The 23,897-nt window shown below is 34.2% G+C and overlaps 2 protein-coding genes across 4 annotated transcripts; one reads left to right on the top strand and one right to left on the bottom strand.

Annotated features, from left to right (window-relative positions):
* The first annotated feature begins 210 nt into the window (after positions 1-210).
* On the top strand, positions 211-11,452 carry LOC126809872 (ankyrin-3). 3 transcript variants are annotated; one of them, XM_056098658.1, is made up of 11 exons: positions 211-254; positions 1,418-1,533; positions 1,763-2,035; positions 2,560-2,706; positions 4,019-4,132; positions 4,798-4,935; positions 5,585-5,710; positions 5,873-5,949; positions 6,366-6,492; positions 7,481-7,698; positions 8,637-11,452. In XM_056098658.1, exons 3-11 carry the CDS (start codon positions 1,864-1,866, stop codon positions 9,174-9,176), a joined length of 1,659 nt encoding a protein of 552 aa, XP_055954633.1. In that variant the 5' UTR covers positions 211-254; positions 1,418-1,533; positions 1,763-1,863; the 3' UTR covers positions 9,177-11,452. The 3 variants fall into 3 exon arrangements, with proteins under 3 accessions (XP_055954633.1, XP_050390669.2, XP_050390670.2); XM_050534713.2 differs by lacking the exon at positions 211-254 and adding an exon at positions 272-425; XM_050534712.2 differs by having other exon boundaries at positions 1,418-2,035.
* Positions 11,432-21,873, bottom strand: LOC126809874 (methionine aminopeptidase 1). Its single transcript, XM_050534714.2, has 13 exons — positions 21,736-21,873; positions 20,359-20,410; positions 19,943-20,028; positions 19,308-19,368; positions 19,013-19,104; positions 17,595-17,678; positions 16,239-16,306; positions 15,772-15,842; positions 15,031-15,162; positions 14,370-14,475; positions 13,963-14,000; positions 13,443-13,508; positions 11,432-12,787 (listed from the first exon to the last, which is right to left on the bottom strand). Exons 1-13 carry the CDS (start codon positions 21,850-21,852, stop codon positions 12,621-12,623), a joined length of 1,140 nt encoding a protein of 379 aa, XP_050390671.1. The 5' UTR covers positions 21,853-21,873; the 3' UTR covers positions 11,432-12,620.
* Between the last annotated feature and the right edge of the window lie 2,024 nt (positions 21,874-23,897).

Raw genomic sequence — 23,897 nt, 5'->3', positions numbered from 1 at the left:
TTGAAATGACCAAGTTTGTGTTGAGTGGAGATAAACTACATTTCTCTCTTAATGTCTCCACCAAAAGTTATTAAATGAATTTTTACATTTTATGGGAACCAAATAAAATATAAATTGAGCATTTTTAAAATTCATTTCAAATATTGTTAGTCTGTCTTCATATTTTATAACACGGAGAGTTTTGGTATGTGATAAAAAATAAAATGATAGCTCCCTTGCTTGATTCAAGATGTCTGCCTCCAGTGCAAGAAAGGGTAAAATAATGCGTAATAATAGAACATACCTCGTATATTTAGTTATTTTAAGATCGAATCCTCATGTGCTAAAGGAAGAAGGGCAAAATATACCTTTATTTTGATTGATACTGGCTGACCCAGAACTTTATGGGCGCCTCCTGTATAGCTATGGACCCTGATTAGCCCGCGGTAATTCATGATTGAAACAATAACACACACACAACTAAATAGTGACAAAACGTTATATTACTGAAAGTGCAAATGTTCCTTTTAATTTTCTAGGGAGTTATCGTTTGGAAAAAGATATCGCTTTGGCACTGTACCCTGCCCCATTAACAACTCAATTTCCTGAACACCGAACTACCTACGTTATAGCCTAAGCAGTGGCGGATCCAGGTGCTTGGGTCGGTGGCTAGGCCCGGCTAGGGACCCTCTATTCTGTTTCTAATTGAACTTGAAGTTGAAGCATGTAAATTTGTGCTTTTTGGTTATTTAGGGTGAAGTAGCTGATCATGATGAAATTAAATATTAAATTTGGTTTAAGATATATTGACAGCTAAAAAAAAAAATAAAAAAAAAATAACTAAATAAGTCTAAAAAAGTGATTTGAAAAAATGGGCTTATAATTTGTAGGCCATTTTTGGTGTGAGAGAGATTTTTAAAGAAAGATAATTTTCGTTTTGGTACAAGAGAACAACGTTGTTTGAATATTTTTTCAACAGCTTTTTGTATTCATTTTAGATATTTAGATTAACTTTTGGATCTTTGTCAATCGCTTTTTTAATACATGTAGGTTGTTGTCAGGGTAATGGTGCCTGTAATATGGAAAGTCTCTTTCAAAAATAACATTAAACTGAGGCTAAGTATTATTTGTCTGTGTTCGTAACAATATTATCAAATTCAGATTCCATCTAAGAATCATAACCATAAGGCAAGGGACTAACATTTGGACAAAATAGTAAATACTTGGTGGAATGGGGTTTGAAATAATTAAATTGAAGTTTAGAGGGTCAATCTGCTTGAGGCCATGAAGGAACATATCATCCTATAAACTCAAATTTGGTTTCAGTACTTGTTCAATATCAAATATTCCCAAAATTTAGTTGATTTATTAGCAGTAGTGATTCTGTTTGTAAATATTATATTTTTTAGTACTTATAAATATATATATCTCTTCTAAGGGAATGGTAATAATAATAGTGAGAGGAATTTCGAAAAAAGGGAAAAAAGAAGAAGAATACGCAAGCTTCAAGAAGCCATTGATGTAAACAATATCCAACTGGTACAGGAAATACTGGTAGAGAAATTTGATGTTGATTTTCAGTATAGAGCACACACGTCATTACAACTAGCAGTCCGATTAGGATTTTTTGACATCTGTCAGTTGTTAATTAATGCTGGAGCAGACGTGAATGCAGCTGATGTAGAAGCAAATAGTTTGTTGATAATTTCAAGTCAATTAGGTTATGATAACATAGCAACACTTTTGATACAACATAATGCTAATACAAATTTTCAAAATTCAGATGGCGATACTGCACTTAATATTTGTGCATGTGAAGGAAATACAGCCATCACCAGTCTTCTATTGTCAGTTGAATGTGACATAAATATTTGCAACTATAGAATGGAATCTCCTCTATATTCTGCCTGTAGAAATGGTCATATTGATATTGTGAAAGTCCTGGTGGCTGAAACAGAATGTGATATCAACTGGGGTTCAAACAGTCATTACACACCTTTAATGATCTCCTGTGAACTCTGTTGTCTAGAAGCTGTTAAAGTTCTTCTAAGTTCAAGTAAGTTATCGTAATTGCTGGTAGTAATTTGGATTTGGGTAAAAGATCAAATTATCAGTTTCATTGAACTGATGATTTGTTTTGTGAAGTGGGTATCTGTCTACGGGGATCACGGTGGCTAAGTGGGTAAGATGCTGACTCGCTAGCCTGGAGGTCGGGTGTTCGATCCCTGCATTGGCCGAAAAATTTCATCCAGATTTTCCGACGTGGTTCCCCCTTGTCAGTGATGCAGGATGGATGAAAACATAAAAGATCCCGTGAGAGTGGGAATTCGATATAAGAGTAGGCCATAGTGCCACTGTCTGGGCAAACTTTCCCTCATAGCACACTGTATGGTGTAAGCCCGTCTTCATTAGCCCAGTTCTGAGCACAATAGTAGGACGTTAAACCCCATTTCATTTCATTTCATTTTAAACCCCATTTCATTTCATATCATTGCTTCATCACTAATCAATATTACCCCCAAGATCAACCCAATCAAACATTTTTTTTTATACCTCAATTTTTATACCTTTTTTTTTCAGATTGTTTGATAAATAAGCAGGATCGTTCAGGGCAAACAGCATTATATATAGCATCAGTTAATGGTTATATAGATATTATTAAAGAACTGATCAAAGCTAAAGCAGATACAAATATATCAACAGTAAAAGGCAATACTCCATTATTAGGTATGATGTAACATTCACGTTCTAATGGCTTGGATTAAAAGCAGCAATTTAAACATATTAATTGTACTTTCAACACAAGATAAATCCATTTTCATCTGATCTAAAAGGGGCACATAATTATCCTGATTTTTAGTTTATTTCAGTAAAATCAAATTACGTTCTATTTGTAATGAATTTTAAATTTTGTTTGAGTTAAATCAGTTCCGTAATTACCAAGAAAAATGTTGTTTTATACACTGGTCCCTCACTGTTTTTGTGGATATATGAAACTGTGACATATTTGACCTAAAACAACATCTAGGGTAATCTATGAAGTTCTCTATAAATTAATAAAAAAGTGACCTTTGGGCGAACCTATGGACAGAGTTGGTGTAGGTGTTTATTAGGTGAATGCCTTGATGGAGTTTGAAGATCAGCATACTCTGCTTAGGCTAAGCGAAAAACAATTGGATTGGTCGATGTTTTGGAACACAAAAACTTCGAATCTAATTAATTGAAATGGATAAAACTTTGGGTATAGTTTCATTAGATCAATATGTAGCCTAAGTTTGATATTTGGCATTTTCTGCTCAGTGTAAGCAGAGCAATAAGCAATTTGATGGGGCATGGAAGCTCGATAACTTTGATTCTATTTGAGAGAGAGTGGTAAAACTTGGAGTATGTTTCCATCACACCAATACCTTCAATAGAACATTTTCTACTTAGACTAATAGAGACTTCTATCTGATTGGTCGAGACTTGGTGTATGTGTTTATTAGGTTAATGCCTTGACAGAGTTCAATGATGAGCATTTTCCACTATGGTTAAGCAGAGATAAGCAATTTGATTGCTTGCTACTTTGGAGCAAGAAAACTTTGATTCTAATTGGGTGAGAGCAATGAAACTCAGAGTATAGTTTCATCACATCAGTACATGGACTTTGGAACACAACAATTCTGCTTTTATTTGAGACTTGAGATAGAATGTTTTAACTTGGTGTAAATGTTCATTAGCTGAATGTCTTGACTGAATTCAATGATTTCACATTTTCCGCTAAGACTAAACAGAGCTAAGCAATGTCGTTGATCGATACTTTGGGACACGATAACTTTGATTCTAATTGAGAGAGAGTGATGAAACTTGACTGAATTTGATCATAAATATTTTCTGCTTTTACAAGTAAAGATAAGCAGTTTGATTGCTTGATGCTTTATAAAAAGGCAAATGTTCAATTAATTAATATGTGTCTTCTATTTATTTTAGGATTTCATAAGGGGACATTAACCTCATTGTTGGCTTGTTATGATTTAATTGTGTAATTAATCTATTTTAGGTGCAATTCGTAATAATCATGTTGAAGTAGTAAAATTACTGATAGAGGCAGGATGTGATATAGATAAAGCTGATCGTTTAAAACAGACTCCATTACATGCTGCATTAAAACAAGGTATTTCTCTATACAATACTCTGCAGTTCTTATACTTAAATCATAAAGTTAATGCTTAACAAGTACACAGTTTGGATGGAAAAGGTAGCCAAACATGTTAAAAACTGGATACAAAGATTTCCATACAAATGTCACAATTGTTTGATTTTTAGAAGACTACAGTTAATACTAAAATGTCATTAACAAGCCAAATAAAGGAGACACATGTGGCAGTTCTTTCTTTAGGCCTAAAATGTTTTCTAAATTATAAATAAAATTAAACATTAATTAACATATCCAGGCCATAATCAACTATCGATGGCATCAGATTTCTCTGATATTAAACAGATTAGAATGGTTCAGCCATATTTTGATTTAAGCTAAAAATGGAGGATCGAGACTTCGCTCCGAACAACCAGTACGGTGGTTGAAATTATTGAACACCTTGTCAAACCTTCAAAGGCTAATATCTTCGCTTTTAATAGAGTAATTTTAATGAAATTTTCAAATTATTCATTTTACCTTTTATTATACTAACTATTATTTGTTCGTGAAAATGATAAGAGACTACTTGTCGAAATGTAGTGCTATATGTGTATAAAACAGTGATATTTTACCATGTAATTTGTGTTGTGTTTTTTTCTTTTGAGACCTACTCATATTGTACCCACTTTATTTTGTTGTAGTATCACAGTATTTTGATGCCAAGGAAAGTAAACCTGTTGAACTCGTCAACTTGTTGGTTCAAGCTAATGTCAAATTAGATGTATTTGACAACCAGGGCTGGTCACCTCTGTATCAGGCTGGTTTTAGTGGAGAAAAAGGTATTTATATCATAAGAGTATGTATTCGGTTGGAATTAGATGATTGTCAAACTTAAAATTGTGGAGAAATCTTTCTCAGAACTGCAAAGCAATCAGATAGTCCTAACAGTTTAGATATTTTGGTTAATAATGCCTTGATCATACTATAAGAATTCGAGTAGTGACCCTAATGAAACTAAGTGCACAAAGGCCAGAGTTTTTCCATTAATTTTGCTCAAGCTTTTATTAGAATTTGATTACTTGTGAAAGTTGCTCACAAAGCTCCTGATGGTTATATTGTAAGTTGCCTGTTTTATGATTCTAGGGGGTTGGGTGGCCGAATGGTTAGCGCGTGCGCACTGTCATTGAGTCAACTGCTATGGTTTCGATTCCCCAGTTGTACGTGGCAAGGAGTAGGGTCGTCTGTCCAACCTTGTGGGTTTTCTCCCGGTCCTCCGGTTTCATCTCACTACTACAGACCCTTATGCGCATAAAATTGAACCATATGTTAGTCCCGAAATGACCTGGTATGTATCCAGTGGATGTTAAACTCTCTCTCTCTCTCTCTCTCTCTGATTCTAAAACATTGAAAATTGGAAATACTAATTGTGTTACTGTTTTAGTAGACCAGAACCATTGATTTCTATTTTGTAATTGATATCTACTTCAGAATTATGCCGTCTGCTATATGAAAAACAGGCACCAATAGATGGCGTTACATTAAAAGGAGAGACACTATTACATGGTGCTGTGTTTGGTAATAATGAAGAAATTGTTCAAATGTTTGTTGAGGCAGGTATGTATTATGTTTGAAAGTTCGTAAATTGTTTTCATATTCACATATAGACACATCAATCATATCCATGTACATGTATCAACTTTACTTTCACTTCACCAAGCTTTGTGATTTTTTGTAAAATTGTTACAGATTTTGTAATTTAGATTTCTAATTAATCAGGTTGTCCAGTTGATGTTGTTAATAAAGATGGTCAACACCCACTCCATACAGCTATTTCAACCAGGAGTAAATATGAGGTAATTAATTATATTTGTTAGGTGTCCTTGGAATTCAAGGAAGAGTAGTTGGATTCTCCCTATGCCAATGTGAAACGGATGTCATGTATTAACTTATCTTTATACACACACCATCTATCTATAAGCCACGCTTAGAATATCTTAAGATCTAACATAATTTATCCATTATGATTGGTGGGTGTATTTCAATGGTGCATTCTTTACATTAGCTCACCACAATAGAGATTTTATGCTGTTACTAGTGTTAGCAGAAGCAGTAAAGTATTGTATTACAAGGTAGTCTAATAATGGTGATTCTCCCAATAGAATTGAAATAACTGCAGTAATATGTTAAACCCAAGTCCTTTCTTTTTCTTTCCGACACAAAATGTTTACACATATTATAATTACATGTATATATATTGTAATGTTTGTAGATTATAAAGGCATTAATAGAGGCAGGATCTAATCTTAATTTACCAGAACCTACTCAGAAACAGACACCATTACATGAAGCTATTTGTCAGCATTATACAGAAGCTGCTATTTTACTTATTGATTCAGGTATATATATAAATACAAGAAAATTTAATGGTGATGAGGACTTGTATATGTATTAAAGACTATACACTTGGCGTTTTTGTGAGTCGATTAGATTAGGTTTTGATTTGCTAGTACGATTTGGTATGATTTCGATTTGATTAGCTATGGTCCACAAATGTGAAATTTGATAATTACGATTTGGTAAGATGGCTGCCATCACGGACACCGATCAGAAAAAAAAATTGTCTCTGCTAATTATTGATGACTTGTTAAAGACAAATGAAGGTTATCTACGCAAAAAAGGAAAATGGTTGCCGTTATAAGAAACAATCTCCTATGTCCAACAAGTTCAAGTATTTTTTTGAAAACTGAAGTGACAAAACATGTAAAAAGTGTCCTGAGAAAACCTAGGATCGAGGAATATATTGAAAAAACTGTAGATGAATAAAATTGCTTAGAGGTGATCTAACATTCTTGTGGACTATAAAGTTAACATTAAACACGTCAAATGCGTTTTAAAAAAACATTTTTTATGAAGAAAAACAACAATAAGCATTAAAAATTACTTACGACATCGAACATTCCGCCATTTTGAAAAAGTCAAATCTAATCGCCTAAACACCTCCTGGGACGATTAGGTCGATTTGCCTAATCAGTTGAGTTAAATCGTCTCACAAATGTAACGATTAGCATAATCAACTTGGTTCACAAATGCGTATAATAGCTAATCGGTCTAATCTAATCGGTTCACAAAAACGCCTACTGAGACTTGCATTGCTAATGTTGGGATCCACTGACCAACCATTAGTGGTCTCTATGATAAAGAAGTAGCTAATTTCTGTATATATTACATGTAGTTTTACAATACTGATACATGAACAGCAGGATTTTAATCATCATCCCAGACCAAACTACTTTATTAGCAGTGATTCTCTACCATTGTCATAAATACTACAAATCTGACTGTAGATTTAAATTATTGACTGCATCATTATATCATTTATATTAGGTTGTGATTTGAATGTGGAGAATGATAAAAGACAGACACCATTGTTTAAAGCCTGCGAGAAGGGTAGTAATAAAGTCGTACAGCATATATTAAAACAACCAGCATTAAATAAAAAACCAGCTAATGCTACCCTAGTTTCACCATTACATATAGCCTGTAAACAAGGTTTTATACATATTGTAGAGATGTTAGTTGAAGCTGGTTATGATATCGATATGGTAAGCTATATTTTTATACGTCCATGTATATTGTCGTCGCCCCGTCTGTCCACCCGCAATATGTTTGTGGACACTCTACAGGTCACAATTCTTATCCGATTTTGACGAAACTTGAAATATAGGTTTATCGCAAAAAAGATCTCGGTTCCTTTTGATATTTAGCTTGTGGAGAGTCTAGAGGTCACGATTTTTATCCGATTTAGATGAAACTTCAAATGTACGTTTATAACCTAAAGATATCGGTTCCATTCGATATACACGAATATTGGACCGAAACTTCCTGGATTATGGCCCCTATATATTAAAACAAGACATTGTCGTGGTACGACCACACTTCGAAGTATGTGTGCCTTTTTATTAGCTTCAATATATATATTACACAGAAGAGTCGACAGGGGCAGATAACTCCCGTCTCGCGTGACTTATATTACAATAATGATCATCCAGTAAAGGATCAATACGACACTATAGTCCAAACTTGGTCAATTCAGAATAAAAATTTAAACAAAAATTACCTACATTACATGTATATCACTGACTAATTACAGGTTAACAATGAAGATTGATTTCAAACAACCCTTTCATACCCGTACATTGTAATGATTGAAAGGGAAAGGGTATTCCTTAACCTTAATGTGGACAGCACAAAACCACACATTTTTAATGGCAGCTTTTAATTTACAAGCAGTACTGATTATTTAGTGGTTTTAATTTACCCTATGCTCGTGAAAAATACCTTACTCTTAGTGGGTCACTTATAATTAGTGGAGTCTAAGGTTATTTTAAATATTATATTATTGTTCAAAATTACTTAGTGGGTCACTTATAATTAGTGGAGTTTAAGGTTATTTTAAATATTATATTATTGTTCAAAATTACTTCAATTTTATTTTCTAAAATTAGGTACATGTAATTTTATTAATTAATTTTTGTTTCAGCTTAATTTTGAAGGATTATCACCATTTCAAACTGCTCTTCAAGAAGATAAGCCAGCTATATGTAAAATTTTGCTCAATTTTGGTTGTGATATTGATGCTCATAATACTAAAATGAAACACTTGATGAAATGTTGTCTAGTTTATGATGACCCACATCCACACTTTTGTCTTGAGCCATTTTTCTTAGCCATGACACACAAAAATATTGAAATGATAAAAATCATGATTCAAAGCTATGAACATTTGCCACATAAAGTTCTTAAACTTTTAGACACAATTCTGAAGACAACATCAGAAATCAATGTACACTATAGTGCTAGCATGAGGCAAGAGTTAGGCAGATTATTTCAAAATGCAATGAAAATGCCTAGATCTCTGTTAACTATTTGTCGTAATAAGATCAGAAGTCATCTTGGGGCGCCATTAAAGGATAAAGTTAGCAAGCTACAAGTTGCTAATAAGGTGAAGGATTATCTATTAATGTCAAGTTTGTTAGATAAAGCACCTGTTGAAGAGTTGTTATCTGATGGGTGGTCTTAATATTTGTGTTATTTCTGATATAATAATATGTTTTCATGTTTATTTATATATTTGCATTGGGTGAGGTTATGTTTCTCATCACTTTGTTATGTTTGGGTTGAATAAAGTTCAGTTAGTGACAGGTAACTGCTGAATGATTCAACCTATAAATGCTGTATATTTACAAACAGATCTTCTAACACTTCTAAAATTGTGTTTCTCAGCATTTGACATTTTGCATTCACTCATGTACAAACACACAGAACTAGGAATCCCTGGGGATTAGTGTGACTGTCATTATTCACTATTAATTAAAAGAAGGATTAGCTTCAACAAAAACATAAGATTGAGTTTCAATAATGTGGCAACAGTCACACATTAGTTTTATATCAACATCAACTCGAAACCGACTCAAACTCGACTACATTTAGATGAAATCAACTCTCTACTGGAGATAAGTGTGTTGGGATTGGGAACACCAACGTAACACCTGCATTACTTAACACTATCACCAGAACTTGACATTATTGGGATATATACAGTAATAAAATCAACTAGCAAATACACTTGTCAACAACATCAAAAGATTCAGTATTTGTGTTTGACTTTGAGCATGAAACTGGACCTCACCCATTGAATTGCATGAACAAATTATATGTGTAATATATTGGTATCTATAGAGTATAAAGGAAAGGTACAGTTGATGACATCTCAAATTTGATACATTATTGATCGCATGAAATCCAGGTGCAGATTTTGGTGTGTATTATAACCATGAAATTCAGGTTTGAATTTTGGTTTGCATAATATTGCATGAAATCCAAGTGCAGATTTTTGTGTGTATTATAACTATTAAATCTAGGTGCGGATTTTGGTGTGTATTATATCGCATGAAACTTGGTGTGTGGATTTCGGTGTGTATATTATCACATAAAAATTGAGGTGCAGATTTTGGTGTATATTATAATCATAAAATCCAGGTGCGGATTTTGATGTGTATTACAACCACGAAATCCAGGTGCAGACTTTGATGTGTATTATATTGCATGAAAATGGAGGTGCGGATTTCGGTGTGTGTATTATATATCCCATAAAAATTGAGGTGCAGATTTTGGTGTATATTATAACCATGAAATTCAGGTGTGAATTTTGGAGTGCATGAAATCCAGCTGCAGATTTTGGTGTGTATTATAACCATAAATCCAGGTGCAGATTTTGATGTGTATTATATGGCATGAAAATTGAGATTGAGGATTTTGGTGTGTACTGTAACACTGTTATAGTAGTGATAACAGAGATCAGTTTCGTACCTATAGGGTTTATTTACATCGGGAACAGAATATAAAACAGCTACATAAATAAAACAGGAACTAAATTACACCAGGAATATAAACAATAACATTAACACAGTACATTAATAGTTTAAGATAACCATTCTGCGGCTGAACTTGGGCGAGTCCATACACCCGTCTCAGCTCCTCTCTTCCTCCTGTCTCTCTCTTCATCTTCTCTCCTAACAACAGAAAGCACAGGGTCTTATATACCCTCGTATAGCTGACTGTGAAAATTCTATTTAATCAAGAGCATTGTCACTACATGTGGAAATGTAGTGGACAGTATATGTTATATCATAGGTCAATAACATGTGGGGTTCAAATTGGTTCTATGCATTAAATAAATACTTTACATATAATATAATCTTAATATGATACAATTTATGGAGCACTTTGTCACAGTATTATATTGCATGAAAATTGAGGTGCGAATTTGAGAGGAGCTCCCACATTAGCTTGCATATAAAGGTTATAAGTGTATCAACAATACTGTTTTTCTCTAGTCAGTGAATATCAATAGAATATCCTAGTCTTATATTTATTATGAAATAATTATACCTGTCGGGATGTCATTATCTACACAATTGTCAAAAGTATCACAACATAATCTAATTTGCAATAGAACTGTTTATCTAAATCATATTAATGCTTGTGCATTTAAGTATCACTAATATCAAGGGTATTTTTACTTGAATTGCTTTAAAATTTTAGACAAACTGATATAGCAGTGTACACTGTAGAGTGAGCATGTGGTAACACTTTTGTGATTGACATTTGTGAAAATACCATGTTATATTTGAGAGGAATAACAGATATACCATATTCAGAATTGATTGTTTTCAAAGTGCAATAAGTTTTGAGTTAGTATATTTTGTAACTTAAATATAAACAGTCTTCCGTCCATATGAAATTATTTATTTGAGTTTTGTATCTTATTGTTTGAATAAAAATAATACAAAAGATTTGAATATTTTTTTTGTATTTTAGAGTTGTGATTGTGAACTATGTAAACCAAGACATTTTTTCTCGGTGGCTGGATTTAAAACTAAACGACTATTAACGACAGTACACTTGTGTTCTGGAATGATCAGAAGGAAGGTTGTCAAACTTATTAAAAATGTTTGCATTACTGGTACAACATAAACTTAAGCTTAGTAACATGTACCAAGTGAAAAAATTCACAACCGTCACCAAAATCATCTGATGATGTTTCACACTTCATGGCTACCTGGGAAGTCTGAATTGTTGTAATGACACAATTCCTCCCAATCACCATCAACTACATAAACCCAGAATAATTTTATTACAATACATTTCATACAATGTACAATAATTATGAAATTAACAAAAAACATCATTTCCATAAAATCTGATATTGGAGAAGTTATAATGTAAATATTATGAAATAAGGTTTTATTTTTATATTGGGCTGATCTGGTATGAGATGAGAGTTACATAATAATATGCTTTATATTTTATCTCTAGAATATTTAAGCTTAACAAAACAATCAACCAAATTAATATAGAAATAGCTTACACTGTTAATGGCATATTCAGACAGCCATAAAAAAAAAAAATAGCATCAGATTTAGTCTTCGTCTATGGGAAAATGATTTAATAATGGAACAGTTCTGCATCCTGTAGTGTTATTGTGAACCCACAAAGTTATTCATAAAAATGTAATTTCTTTTATAAGATATAATTTACATCATATTCATTCATCATGATATAAACAAGTGTAGCTAAACTACAAACTCAGAATCTCACTACAGAAACATTTGCTCTTCTCCACATCCACATAAGTATCAGAAACGATCTCATTTTATTTCAAAATATTAGCTATCAAAAACTACTTTATCCTTAAAACCATTCCAAAACACATATTACAGCTCCTGTAGAGCCATATAATGTTCACTGCCTTCCAAATAATTTAAGCTTACCTTTTTTTACAGAAAATACAAGCTTTTTTATTACTGATATTGGCTGTCAAGTTTTACCATTTCAGGTAATTCTACAGATTTGGAATTATAATTCACATATTTCAACATATCACTGATCAGTAAGTTGGAAGGGCAGGGTTAAATTGTTCAAAAGTCAATAATATCCCAACTAAAACCATTCTGATTTTTTTTTATTTTGCATCCATAAAATGTGGTTGTCCATCCTTTTCCAATCTTTTGGTTATAATATCACAGCCTTCTTCTGTTACTAATAATGTATGTTCAAACTGGGCTGATCGTTTTCCATCTTGAGTTACAGCAGTCCAATTATCTGGCCAAATCTCATCTCTAAATGTACCTGTTTAATTAGAACATTGTTTAAATATTTCATGACACTGGACTGTGAGGAGACGAGAGGATCTATGCAAACACTTGTTAGATGATTAAAAACTCTAAAATCTTTTCATGAAAGAGAGAGAGAGAAATGGTACACAAACTGGGTCATTTCGGGACTAACACACGGTTCAATTTTATTTCAATAGTTCGCTTGCGCGTAGGGGTCTTTAGTAGTGGGAGGAAACCATTTCGGGACTAACACACGGTTCAATTTTATTTCAATAGTTCGCTTGCGCGTAGGGGTCTTTAGTAGTGGGAGGAAACCGGAGGACCCAGAGAAAACCCACAAGGTTGGACAGACGACCCTTCTCCTTGTCATGTACAACCAGGGAATCGAAACCCCACCAGTTGACTCAATGACAGACCGTATGATACAGCGCACATGTACTAACCATTCGGCCATCCAATCCCCCTTCTTTTCATGAACTTTGATGAAAGTCGGCATAGTTACCAATGTGTCCTTTCTGTTTTGACACTGAACTTAATTGTACTGCAATTTATGCACTAGATTAGATTATAAACTCGGCTATTCATAGACAGAAACTTTTACTGTGATCTAAACAAATGTATTAATGGAAACAAAATTTAATTCACACATATAAAATACTACAGGTTACCTTGTGATATCATAGGTTCTATCGTAAATGTATGACCTGGTTTTATAATACCAATAGCCTTGTTTTCTACAAAAAAATAATAATTAATATTAAATATTATAAATCTCTAACATCTTTTAAAGTTTTGATAATCTGGATAGAAGAATATTAGTTTATTAGTTATAAATCATATCGCTATATTGAAATTTGCTTGCACACAGGGGTCTTTAGAAGTAGGGTTTAACATCCACTCGACACAAACTAGGTCATATTGGGATTGACATATGGTTCAATTTTATTTCGATAATTCGCGTAGGGTTCTTTAACAGTGGGAGGAAACCAGAGGACCCGGAGAAAACCCACGAGGTTGTATAGGCAACCCTACCCCTTGTCACGTACAACCTGGGGATCGATACCACGCCAGCTGACTCAATGACAGACTTTATGATACCGCGCGCACGCGCTAACCATTCGGCCATCAAATACCAAGATTCAGATCATTTCATAATAGTAACAATAAACACCAAGATAGAAAACTTACTTGCGTAATGTGGAATACTTGGCGCAGTATGAAAAAGTCTGAAAAACAAAAGAATGAGTGTTAAATTTGGCTGATCTGATCTGTTATTTCAATTAGTAATGACACAAGTCACATACCATTAAACTGACATTTCAAATGAAAGTGAGTTTTTCATGACAGTGTAGAGTACAGGCTCCGGTATAACAAAGCATTCTCAGACTTAAGTTAAGAATTTACTCAAAATTGTTCACCTTATTTTAACTAAAATATAGCCCTTTATAAAACTTTTGTTGTTTTAATGTATCAAATACATCGATAAGAAACAATGTGCAAAGTTTGGTGTTTCTAGATCAAAGATATTTCTCATAAACAGTGTTTGAAAGTTGAGTAATGCTTTGTGAACTCGAGGCCTGATTTATAATACTTACGAGTTAATACCATGACCACAGTAACTTCTAACAACAGAAAAACCATTAGCATGGGCATGTTTCTGAATAACATTTCCTATTTCTCTATATCTTACACCAGGTTTCACTGTTAAAAATAAACACATATCTTAACCAAAATCAGTCTTTAACCATATATTTATCAATCAGGAATTGTTTTGAGTTTTTCTGGTATAGGTAGGTTGATAAACACTAATATCAATAACTCAAGTATTCGAACAATTCCGTTCTAATATCCAGAATTACTATCTGTAAACTAAATTAGTCTACACTATTTAAACATAATTACTCAAGTCTCTTCTTTAGGTACAATGCATTTTAATTTTTAAAATAAGTTTTACCTAACGAAAGAAATTTTCCTACACATTTGTGAACTTTCTATTAAAGTGAAAAACGTGTTCATGATTTGTAGATTATATACACACATGTAGGCTACTAGTGGAAGTAAAATGTGTGTGAAATAAATAAAATGGAGCTTCACGTCCTATTGTTCTGCTCGGACTGTGCTAATGAAGATGGGCATACGCTATACACAGTGTGCTATGAGGGAAATTTTGCCCGGGCAGCGGCACTATGGGTGTATGAATGGCTTTATTTAACAATGAAATCCACAATTAATTTAATTATATAAACCAGAACTCACCTTCATTAATAGCTAACATTAAACATTCATAAGTTGTTTGAACTAATTTCTTTGATTCTTCATCAACATTACCAACAAAAAATGTTTCATTTAAATCACCATGGAAACCTTTATGATATACAGATATATCAACTGTAAAAAAAAAAACCATTGTTTATTAAATACATTGTATATAAAAGACAGCAAATTGGCCACAAAAAAAAATCAAGATTCTGATAATGCCAGAATTTATGTATAAATCTATATATAAAACCTTGCATGAATTATATTATGCATTGTACACTGTCATTTAATAATGTTCTTAATATCCTACACAAAGATGTCAACTCTGATTTATTATATATATTTTCTGGCCAAGGGTTTTGTGTAGCAAGACAATTCTATTGAATAGGGTAGTCAATAAATATTTAATGTGCTGGTGTTATTTATTATACTACTACCAGGATACCCGGCTTCGCTCGGGGTCGTAACCCCGAAACCGGAAGTGGTAGACTAACGCCACCTGGCCTATTTTACTCCCCTGTCCGAGCTACCCCTTTACCCCAAATTTCAGACTCGGGGTAGACCTAGTGTAGCCGCCAACCCCGAACAGACAGACAAAACAGACAGACAAACGACAGTCACAAATATTAGTATAGATTGTCTAATTAATGCATTTACAAAACCAATGAAACTCAGACACAATGTATTTGTGTAAGATGATGGGTTTTTGAGAATGATATAAAAAACATACTAACATACCATTTACAATATCTCCATCTACTAAAGGACGTTTATCTGGTATACCATGACATATAACTTCATTCACAGACCTAAACACACAAAATGTTAAACAATAAAGCTTTGTGCTATTAATTTTGTCATACTGATGACTTTATTTATACCCCATATCTTTATACATTATCCTTAATTTATTTATATCATGTTGACACCAGTTGAAGACATTTTGCTGGGACTATACTTGTGGTTTGATGTTAGTTTTATTCCTTTCGGATTGTATTTATATTTTTATCTATTTATATCATGTTGACACCAGTTGAAGACATTTTGCTGTGACTGAACTTGTGGTTTGATATAAGGTTTATTCCTTTTGGATTGTATTTATATTTTAAGATATGAAATCATCAATATTATCGGTCAATGGACAATACTCAATATATAAAGTGTTTTTGTTATAAATACATGTAAGGAAAATATGGATAACTTACGTGCAGCAAGATTTTGGAAACTGGTAGTAATTAAGAGGAGAAGGATAACAGTCTCTATCTACACAGGCCTTAAATATATAAACAAAAAATGAAATATTATCCAAAATGTACACACACAAACAAAAGAGTACAGTATGTCTAACAGAACAACATTATCCCCAGCTAAACACAAAACTCCACAAAATTATTGAAATCTTCAAAAAAAGACAGAGAAATGAGGTTTCAGGTCCACTTGACATATTGACACTAACAAGTTAATTTCGCGGCCGAAAGATTGCATAAATTCATTTCAACCATTACCTTATCCGTATGGGACAGGGTCTCTAGAAGTGGGCAGGAAAGTGGAGTACAAGGAGTAATACCATGAGCTTAGACAGGTGACCTTAATGCACGCATTAGAGAGAGAGAGAGAGAGACATGGGGTTTAACGTCTACTGACACAAACTAGGTCATTTCGGGACTAACATATGGTTTAATTATTTTTATTTCAATAATTCGCTTGCGCTTAGGGATCTTTAGCAGTGGGAGGAAACCGGAGGACACAGAGAAAACCCATGAGGTTGGAACATGCATTAGAACACTTGCTGAAATGTTCAAAAATTGGTGTATACAGTGCATAATATACTCTTCAAAAAAAGTAGGGAATATTCAGAAACAATACAAAACTGTGGAAATGCACTATTGTTTTTATTAGAGGTCACCAGTGTATGTTAATAACAGGCCAATTGCCTACACATGAATGCAAAGAGATACACTGTCAAAAGTGAAAATGGACGTTTTTGATTTTTGTCTTAATAATGAGTAATTGCTCCAACAATCCTCAGACATTCAGCAATTCGTTGTTGCATGCTCCTAATCAACCGTCCAATCACAATTTGGGGCAATCTGACCCACTCCTCTTGCAGTGCCACGGCTAATTCTTGCAGTGTTGTTGGTTGATGTTGAAGTCAACGAACACATCTCCTGATCAAATTAAACGTAACACACTAAAGCAAAGATACGCTAAACAGTAAATCTTATGTAAGAACCGATAGGAAAGCAAACATGGATAGATTAACCAGCACGCATCAGTTTTCATCAACCCTTCCTTGAAGTGTCAAATTTGACAATGAACCCCTCCCATGTGCATGGCGCTATTGCGTGTCGCATGTGCAGCTCAGTGGTTCTGTTGGGGCGATAAGTTCTTCATCTGTGAACATACTCTCAAAGCATGTCAAGTGTAAATGACTATTTATCATATCACAACCTGCATAGGTATTTGCATTTCAATATCCCCTACTTTTTTGAAGAGTATATATTCCTTTTTTATTATGATCATTCATGGATTTTAACTTGCAACATTAACTGTGATCTTACTTCATGAACTTGTCTGTCTATTTCTTCTGTAGTAACACCAATACCAATAGCTCTAGCTGCTACATCTAATACTTCTCTACCCAACTATAAATATACATATAACCACAATATTAAGGTGGAGTACAAATAGAGGGGTAAGAAATAGGTGGTCAGTTTCCCAGTCCAAATTCAGATATTTACTGAATAGAAATACTGTTTAGAACCAGCGGCTGCCAGGCAGGATACGCCCACATTTTCGAGAGATGGATAGAGAACAAGCTAACAAGAAAGTGATTTTTCCTACAATCAAGGGCCATAATTCAGGAAATTACAATTCGATGTGCGCATATATCGAAAGGAACTGAGATCTTTGTGTAAAAAACTTACATTTCAAGTTTCAACAAAATTGGATAAAAATTGTGACCTCTACCATATTTTTACGCTATTTGAGAACGAACGGCGGCCATTTTGTCTGTCAATTTTGGGGCGATTTTCACAAAATTCAAACTCAACTGTCCTTAGGGTGGAACGGTAATATAATAATACGTTTTTTTAAATCGGATAAAAATTGTGACCTCTATAGGGTCCACAAGCTAAAAACGTGATTTTTCGTACAAACAGGGGCCATAATCCATGAAGTTTCGATCCGATACATGCCAATATTGAAAGCAGCCGAGATCTTTTGGGGATAAACCTATATTTCAAGTTTCGTCGAAATCAGATAAGAATTGTGACCTGTAGAGAGTCCACAAACAATTGTGGACGGACGTCCGGACGGACAGGGGCGACGGCATAATACGTCCACATGAAATTGTGGGCGTATAAAAACAAAACAAAAAATGTCAAACAAAGATGATCAACATATTTCATTGACCATCACTAATACTATAGAATAGAATTCCTTTCGTGAATCCTGACCCAAATGATTCACGCAAAATTTAAGATAAAACTATGGCATTCAGAAGAATTTTGGCAAAGAGGGGTAATTCCATCATAATACAAAGATAGAGAGAGAGAGAAATGGGGTTTAACGTCCACTCGACACAAACTAGGTCATTTCTGGACTATTCACTAACATATCGTTTAATTTTATTTCAATAATTCGCTTGCGCATAGGGGTCTTTAGCAGTGGGAGGAAACCGGAGGACCCAGTGAAAACCCACGAGGTTGGACAGGCGACCCTAATCACATACAACCGGGGATTCGAAACCACATTATAACACAAGGTTATCATGTTAGGAAACATCACAAATTGCTTTCTCTGCTTAACCTCAACAGTGAACAAATATGACGTGTAAGTTAAATATCAATTAAATAGAAACTTGAAATTTGTGAAATCAGACAAATCTAATAGGCTAACAATACTAAAACAGAACACAGTTAAACACATACATATATAAAATCTTTCTAAAATAAAATCTAAATAAAACAAGATATACCCTGCAAGCTATTCTCATGCCTTCAATTTCTTCATCATTAAGAACTTTGATTGATGTTGTTCCCCTCATCTGTCGTTCAGATATAGGAACACCTATAAAATAACATATAACTATTTATCTTGATAGGTTCATTTAAAACAGTAATGTATTATTTCATTCGTTGTATTTGACCCCAGTGTTGTAAGTCAAATTCAAATTCATACTATATAGATGGAATTTAATCAATTTTCACCTTACTTTAATGTAACTGTAGTAATTAATGAACAGAATATTTTAAATTCATTAAGATGCAAACCTTCAGGATGGTCAGCATGATCAGGTCTAAGAATAGTATCTGGTAATCTTCTTTTTGGTGTCTAAAAACAATCAAAATAAAAGACAGCCCATTCATAACATGTATACAAATAAACTGGTTTTCAAATTCATACTGTGTGTTAACTGGGTTGATATGATATTTCTCTAGATAAGCAACCTATCATTTGACATTTAATTTGTATTGCACTGGAACTGATATGTAATCATTTTAGAAATATCATTGTTCAGTTTAAACATTCACAGTTCTGCTTGTTTTGCCTGGTAAATATTTTGTAATCACACTTTTTCCTGCTCTAGTAAAATCACCATTATGTTTGTCCTAAAATGACCTAATTTGTGCAAACCCCATTTCTCTCTCCCTCTATCTTAGTGAGTGTCAATTGATACTAAAATTGCTATTTGTTTTGTTGTGCCAATATTTAGATACTATGCTATATATTATGACTTGTATAAAATTATCCTGAAACTATTCTCCAAGCTGTTCTAACTGAATAACAAAAGAACAAAGTTATTATCATTATTCACAGAAATAAGTTCAACTTTTATTTGAGGTCATATCTAACCCTTGGGTCTCCCTACTCATAAACCTTTAAATAATCTCTTATCAATTTTTACCACTGGATATGGTCTCAGTTTCCCAGTAAAACGAAATCCTGGCCATGGATTGTAGTTTTGAGTTAACCCATTAACCTCTGAAGAGTCTGAAAATGAAAAAGAAATTATATGTTAGGGTGTCCATGTTAAAATTGAAAACTGATTTAGGCAACATAATGTAGTAATAATTCTAAAATAGTTAATCAACCATACCTCTAGATACAAATCTATGTTTAATTACATATTACACGCCAATCAATGACGAGAGATATGACCATTTATAATTTCTCAAATATTAGCTGAAAATTCTGAACATTCGAGACTAAACTATACGCTTCGTCAATCATTCTACTCTTACTATGTAACTGAAAAATTATACAAAACATGTGTCTTGTCACCAATTACTAAAATGCCAAATGAACAACAATTATACTTACTTGCTTTTTTATGCACTTTTTTATGTTCTCCCCAGATTCCTTTAAAGCACTCCTGAAATTATAATCATAAATTTAAGAGACTTGCGGTAATGCATATTTATACCCATAGTCATCGATATAGTATAAAGCAGGAATGTGACACAATGATGAGCCATCCCCCAGTAGAATCTCCTGTCAACGTTTGAAAGGAGGTGAGCCTAGTTACTTTAATTAACAGAATCTTATCAGACTCTGCAATATCTGACACAAATTTATAATAATCCAACACTGTTTTCATGTAAAATTTAGCTATTCAAAAAAATTTGTTTGAACTGATCCGCCATTATGAAATTCATTCCTTCCTGCGCAGACCGGAGGTCACAAGTTCATAGCTGCGCTCAACCAATATTCTAAATCTAGGAATGGCGAATATTACTCTAAACGAAAAATTCTCACTGTACTTCAAGTAATAGACAAAACTGTCAATATTGATACCACTAAAGTTTATGTATTCAACATAAATAAACAATTATGAAGGACAGCAAGAATTTTCATTCTGATAACATTCCATCTCTTAATTTCGAATATTGGCAGAGCTTCATAAAGCCAGATCATTTCAAACGAATTTTATTTGTGTTTCTGGATCGCTAAATTCTACATGAAAATAGTGTTGAATTATTATAAATTTGAGTCGGAGAGAGAGAGAGAGAAATGGGGTTTAACGTCCACTCGACACAAACTATATATAGGTCATTTCGGGACTAACATATGGTTTCGGGACTAACATATTATTTCAATAGGGGTCTTTAGCAGTGGGAGGAAACCGGAGGACCCGGAGAAAACCCACGAGGTTGCACAGGCGACCCTACTCCTTGTCACGTACAACTGGGGATTCGAAACCATGCCAGTCGACTCAATGACAGCCTTTTTGGTACAGCGCGCGCACGCTAACCATTCAGCCATCCAACCCCCCTAATATGAGTTGGATGTGGCAACAAATGATTCCTTTTGGTAAACAAAGAATCACGGTGAAAAATAAACGGTAAGGATTCCAAAAGACTTATAACCGAGATGGGGGAAGAGCCTTATAATCATATCATATGATGAGGAGTCTTTAGCATCAGCAAGTAACCGATAGCAGACTCTGTCCATAAGAATCTGTTAATAAAGTCTAAAGTAGCTATATATAATTAAGGTGTGTCTAGAAATTTAAGATTTCAACAGTTGATTCTAGTAGATGCCATAACGGTTCAATTAAAAGTTTTGGATATTCCAATTATGGCACCGACATCAGACGAAGTTTTGACAAAATAAATGGGAGTGGAAGTAAAATCGGGTATAATTAAGTCTTCAGATTGAAGGCATGTACGAATTATTTGTGATGAAGGGATGGTTAACCTGTGAACAAAAGTAAGAACCAGTTATTCCCAGTTTTATACAGGTAGGACATTGCAGTTTAGCTTTTCCGTCACAACCCGGAGTTTCACATGTTCGAAGTTCCACAGAAGCAGCCATGTTGTTATGTAGTCTACACCATCAGGTCATATCCGGATTTTTGAATCTTGATAATCTAGGCTACTTAAATTCTGCATTCGGAACACACTTTGTTTGTTTTATTAAAAATTCAGATGCCTCTTTCAATGACAAAGATTTGTTTTATCTCCTTCTAGTCCGGTGGCTGAAGGGGGGGGGGGGATCGCCTCCCGAGCTGAGAATTTATGAGACCAAGTGTTTCTAGACCATTTTTTTGCGTAGATTCCGAATCTGGGTGGGGATCAGGCGTTTGAGGGGGCGTTTTCGAGATATAGGGGGTCCAATGTCTACAATTTAATTGGGGGAAAATGTGATTATGTTCACATAAATGATGGTCATGTTATATATTAATAAAACATACATTACTAGGACTGTCCATCTCTAACTAAGTATTTATGATGCTCCTGTTCAACTGTTTTGATTTGTGGCGAGGCGGGGTAGGTGGTTGCAGGTGTGCGTGTGTGTAGAGGGGGGGGGGGGGATAAAATTGGTGGGAAATGAGTTCACGTCGAGTTAAATGATGATTTTCTTAGAGCTTGATAAAATCATTACTTTTTTAAATTCAGCTGCACATCTCTAAGTATGAGTATAAATTCCTATTTAATGGGGGTGGGGGGGGGCAAAAGTGATCAGGCGTTTGAGGGGGGCGTTTTCGAGATAAGGGGGTCCAATGTCTACAATTGAGGGGAAATGTCATTATGTTGACATAAATGATGATCATGTTATATATTAATAATACATAAATTTCTAGGACTGTCCACCTCTAAATAAGTGTATATGATGCCCCTGGACAACTGTTTTGATTTGTGGGTTTGGGGGTTGCCGGTGTTCGTGTGTGGAAGGGTGGGGGATAAAATTGGCGGGAAATGAGTTCACGTTGATTTAAATGATGATTTTCTTAGAGCTTGATTAAAACATTACTTTTTAATTTCATTGCACATCTCTAAATATATGTATCAGAGTCCCATTGTATGGGGGGTGGGGGGTAAAATGTATTTTTGGGGACAGAAACCACTTGGTTCAAAATTAACCTGAAAAGTGTCTTTTCGTTAGCTTTTTTTTCGTTCAGTACCAATTTCGTCATTCAAAATATTATATATTGCAATCTGATTAAAACACAGATCCTATATATTTTGTTCCGTTTTTTATAGTTCAAAATTTCGTCTTCATAACTACTAGGATCTGGAAGAGTTGTTATATAAGCCGCGTTCTGGTTAATGTGAGGGATTAGCCAATGAAACGGTCTATTATGGCGAGTTCTTATCAACGCTGGTTGATTAATCAATGTCTGACGTCATAGGGTCAAAAACCGATCGTATGATCTTCATGTAATGTATGCCATCTACTAGGCGTAGAACTCGATGACAGTTAGGGGGGCAGAACCCGAAATGCCCGAAAAAATTTCGGGTTTACAGACAGCAGCGACCTTGTATACCCCCCCCCCCAAGACAATTTTGGAATATTTGACGGCTGCAAACACGTTTTCCTGCTATTGCAGCCGTTGAACAAAGCAACTTCAAAGTGGTCTAATATAGCCTAATTAAGGTGGCTGACTCGGAATTCCAATCAATCGTTTACAGTCCTCGAAGACGGGACCGTTAGGAGTAAATTTTGAAAATTTAACTGCCGCAAACGCGTTTTCCCGATATTTCAGCCAGTGAACAAAGCAACTTCAAGCGGTCTAATATAGCCTAATTAAGGTGGCTGACTCGAATTCCAATCAATCGTTTACAGTCCTCGAAGACGGGACCGTTAGGAGAAAATTTTGAAAATTTAACTGTCGCAAACGCGTTTTCCTGCTATTTCAGCCGGTGAATAAAGCAACTTCAAAGTGGACGAATATATATTATAGCCTTATTAAGGTGGCTGACTCGAATTCCAATCAATCGTTTACAGACAACGAAGACGGGACCGTTGGGAGAAAATTTTGAAAATGTAACTGCCGCAAACGCGTTTTCCTGTTATTCAAGTCTGTGAATACAGCAACTTCAATTTGGTCCAATATATAGCCTACCTGGCTGACCCGA

Source organism: Patella vulgata, chromosome 2 (genome assembly GCF_932274485.2).
Source record: "Patella vulgata chromosome 2, xgPatVulg1.2, whole genome shotgun sequence".
NCBI lineage: Eukaryota > Metazoa > Mollusca > Gastropoda > Patellidae > Patella > Patella vulgata.
Note: the sequence above shows the minus strand (reverse complement) of the source record. Positions and strands in the feature narration are given on the sequence as shown.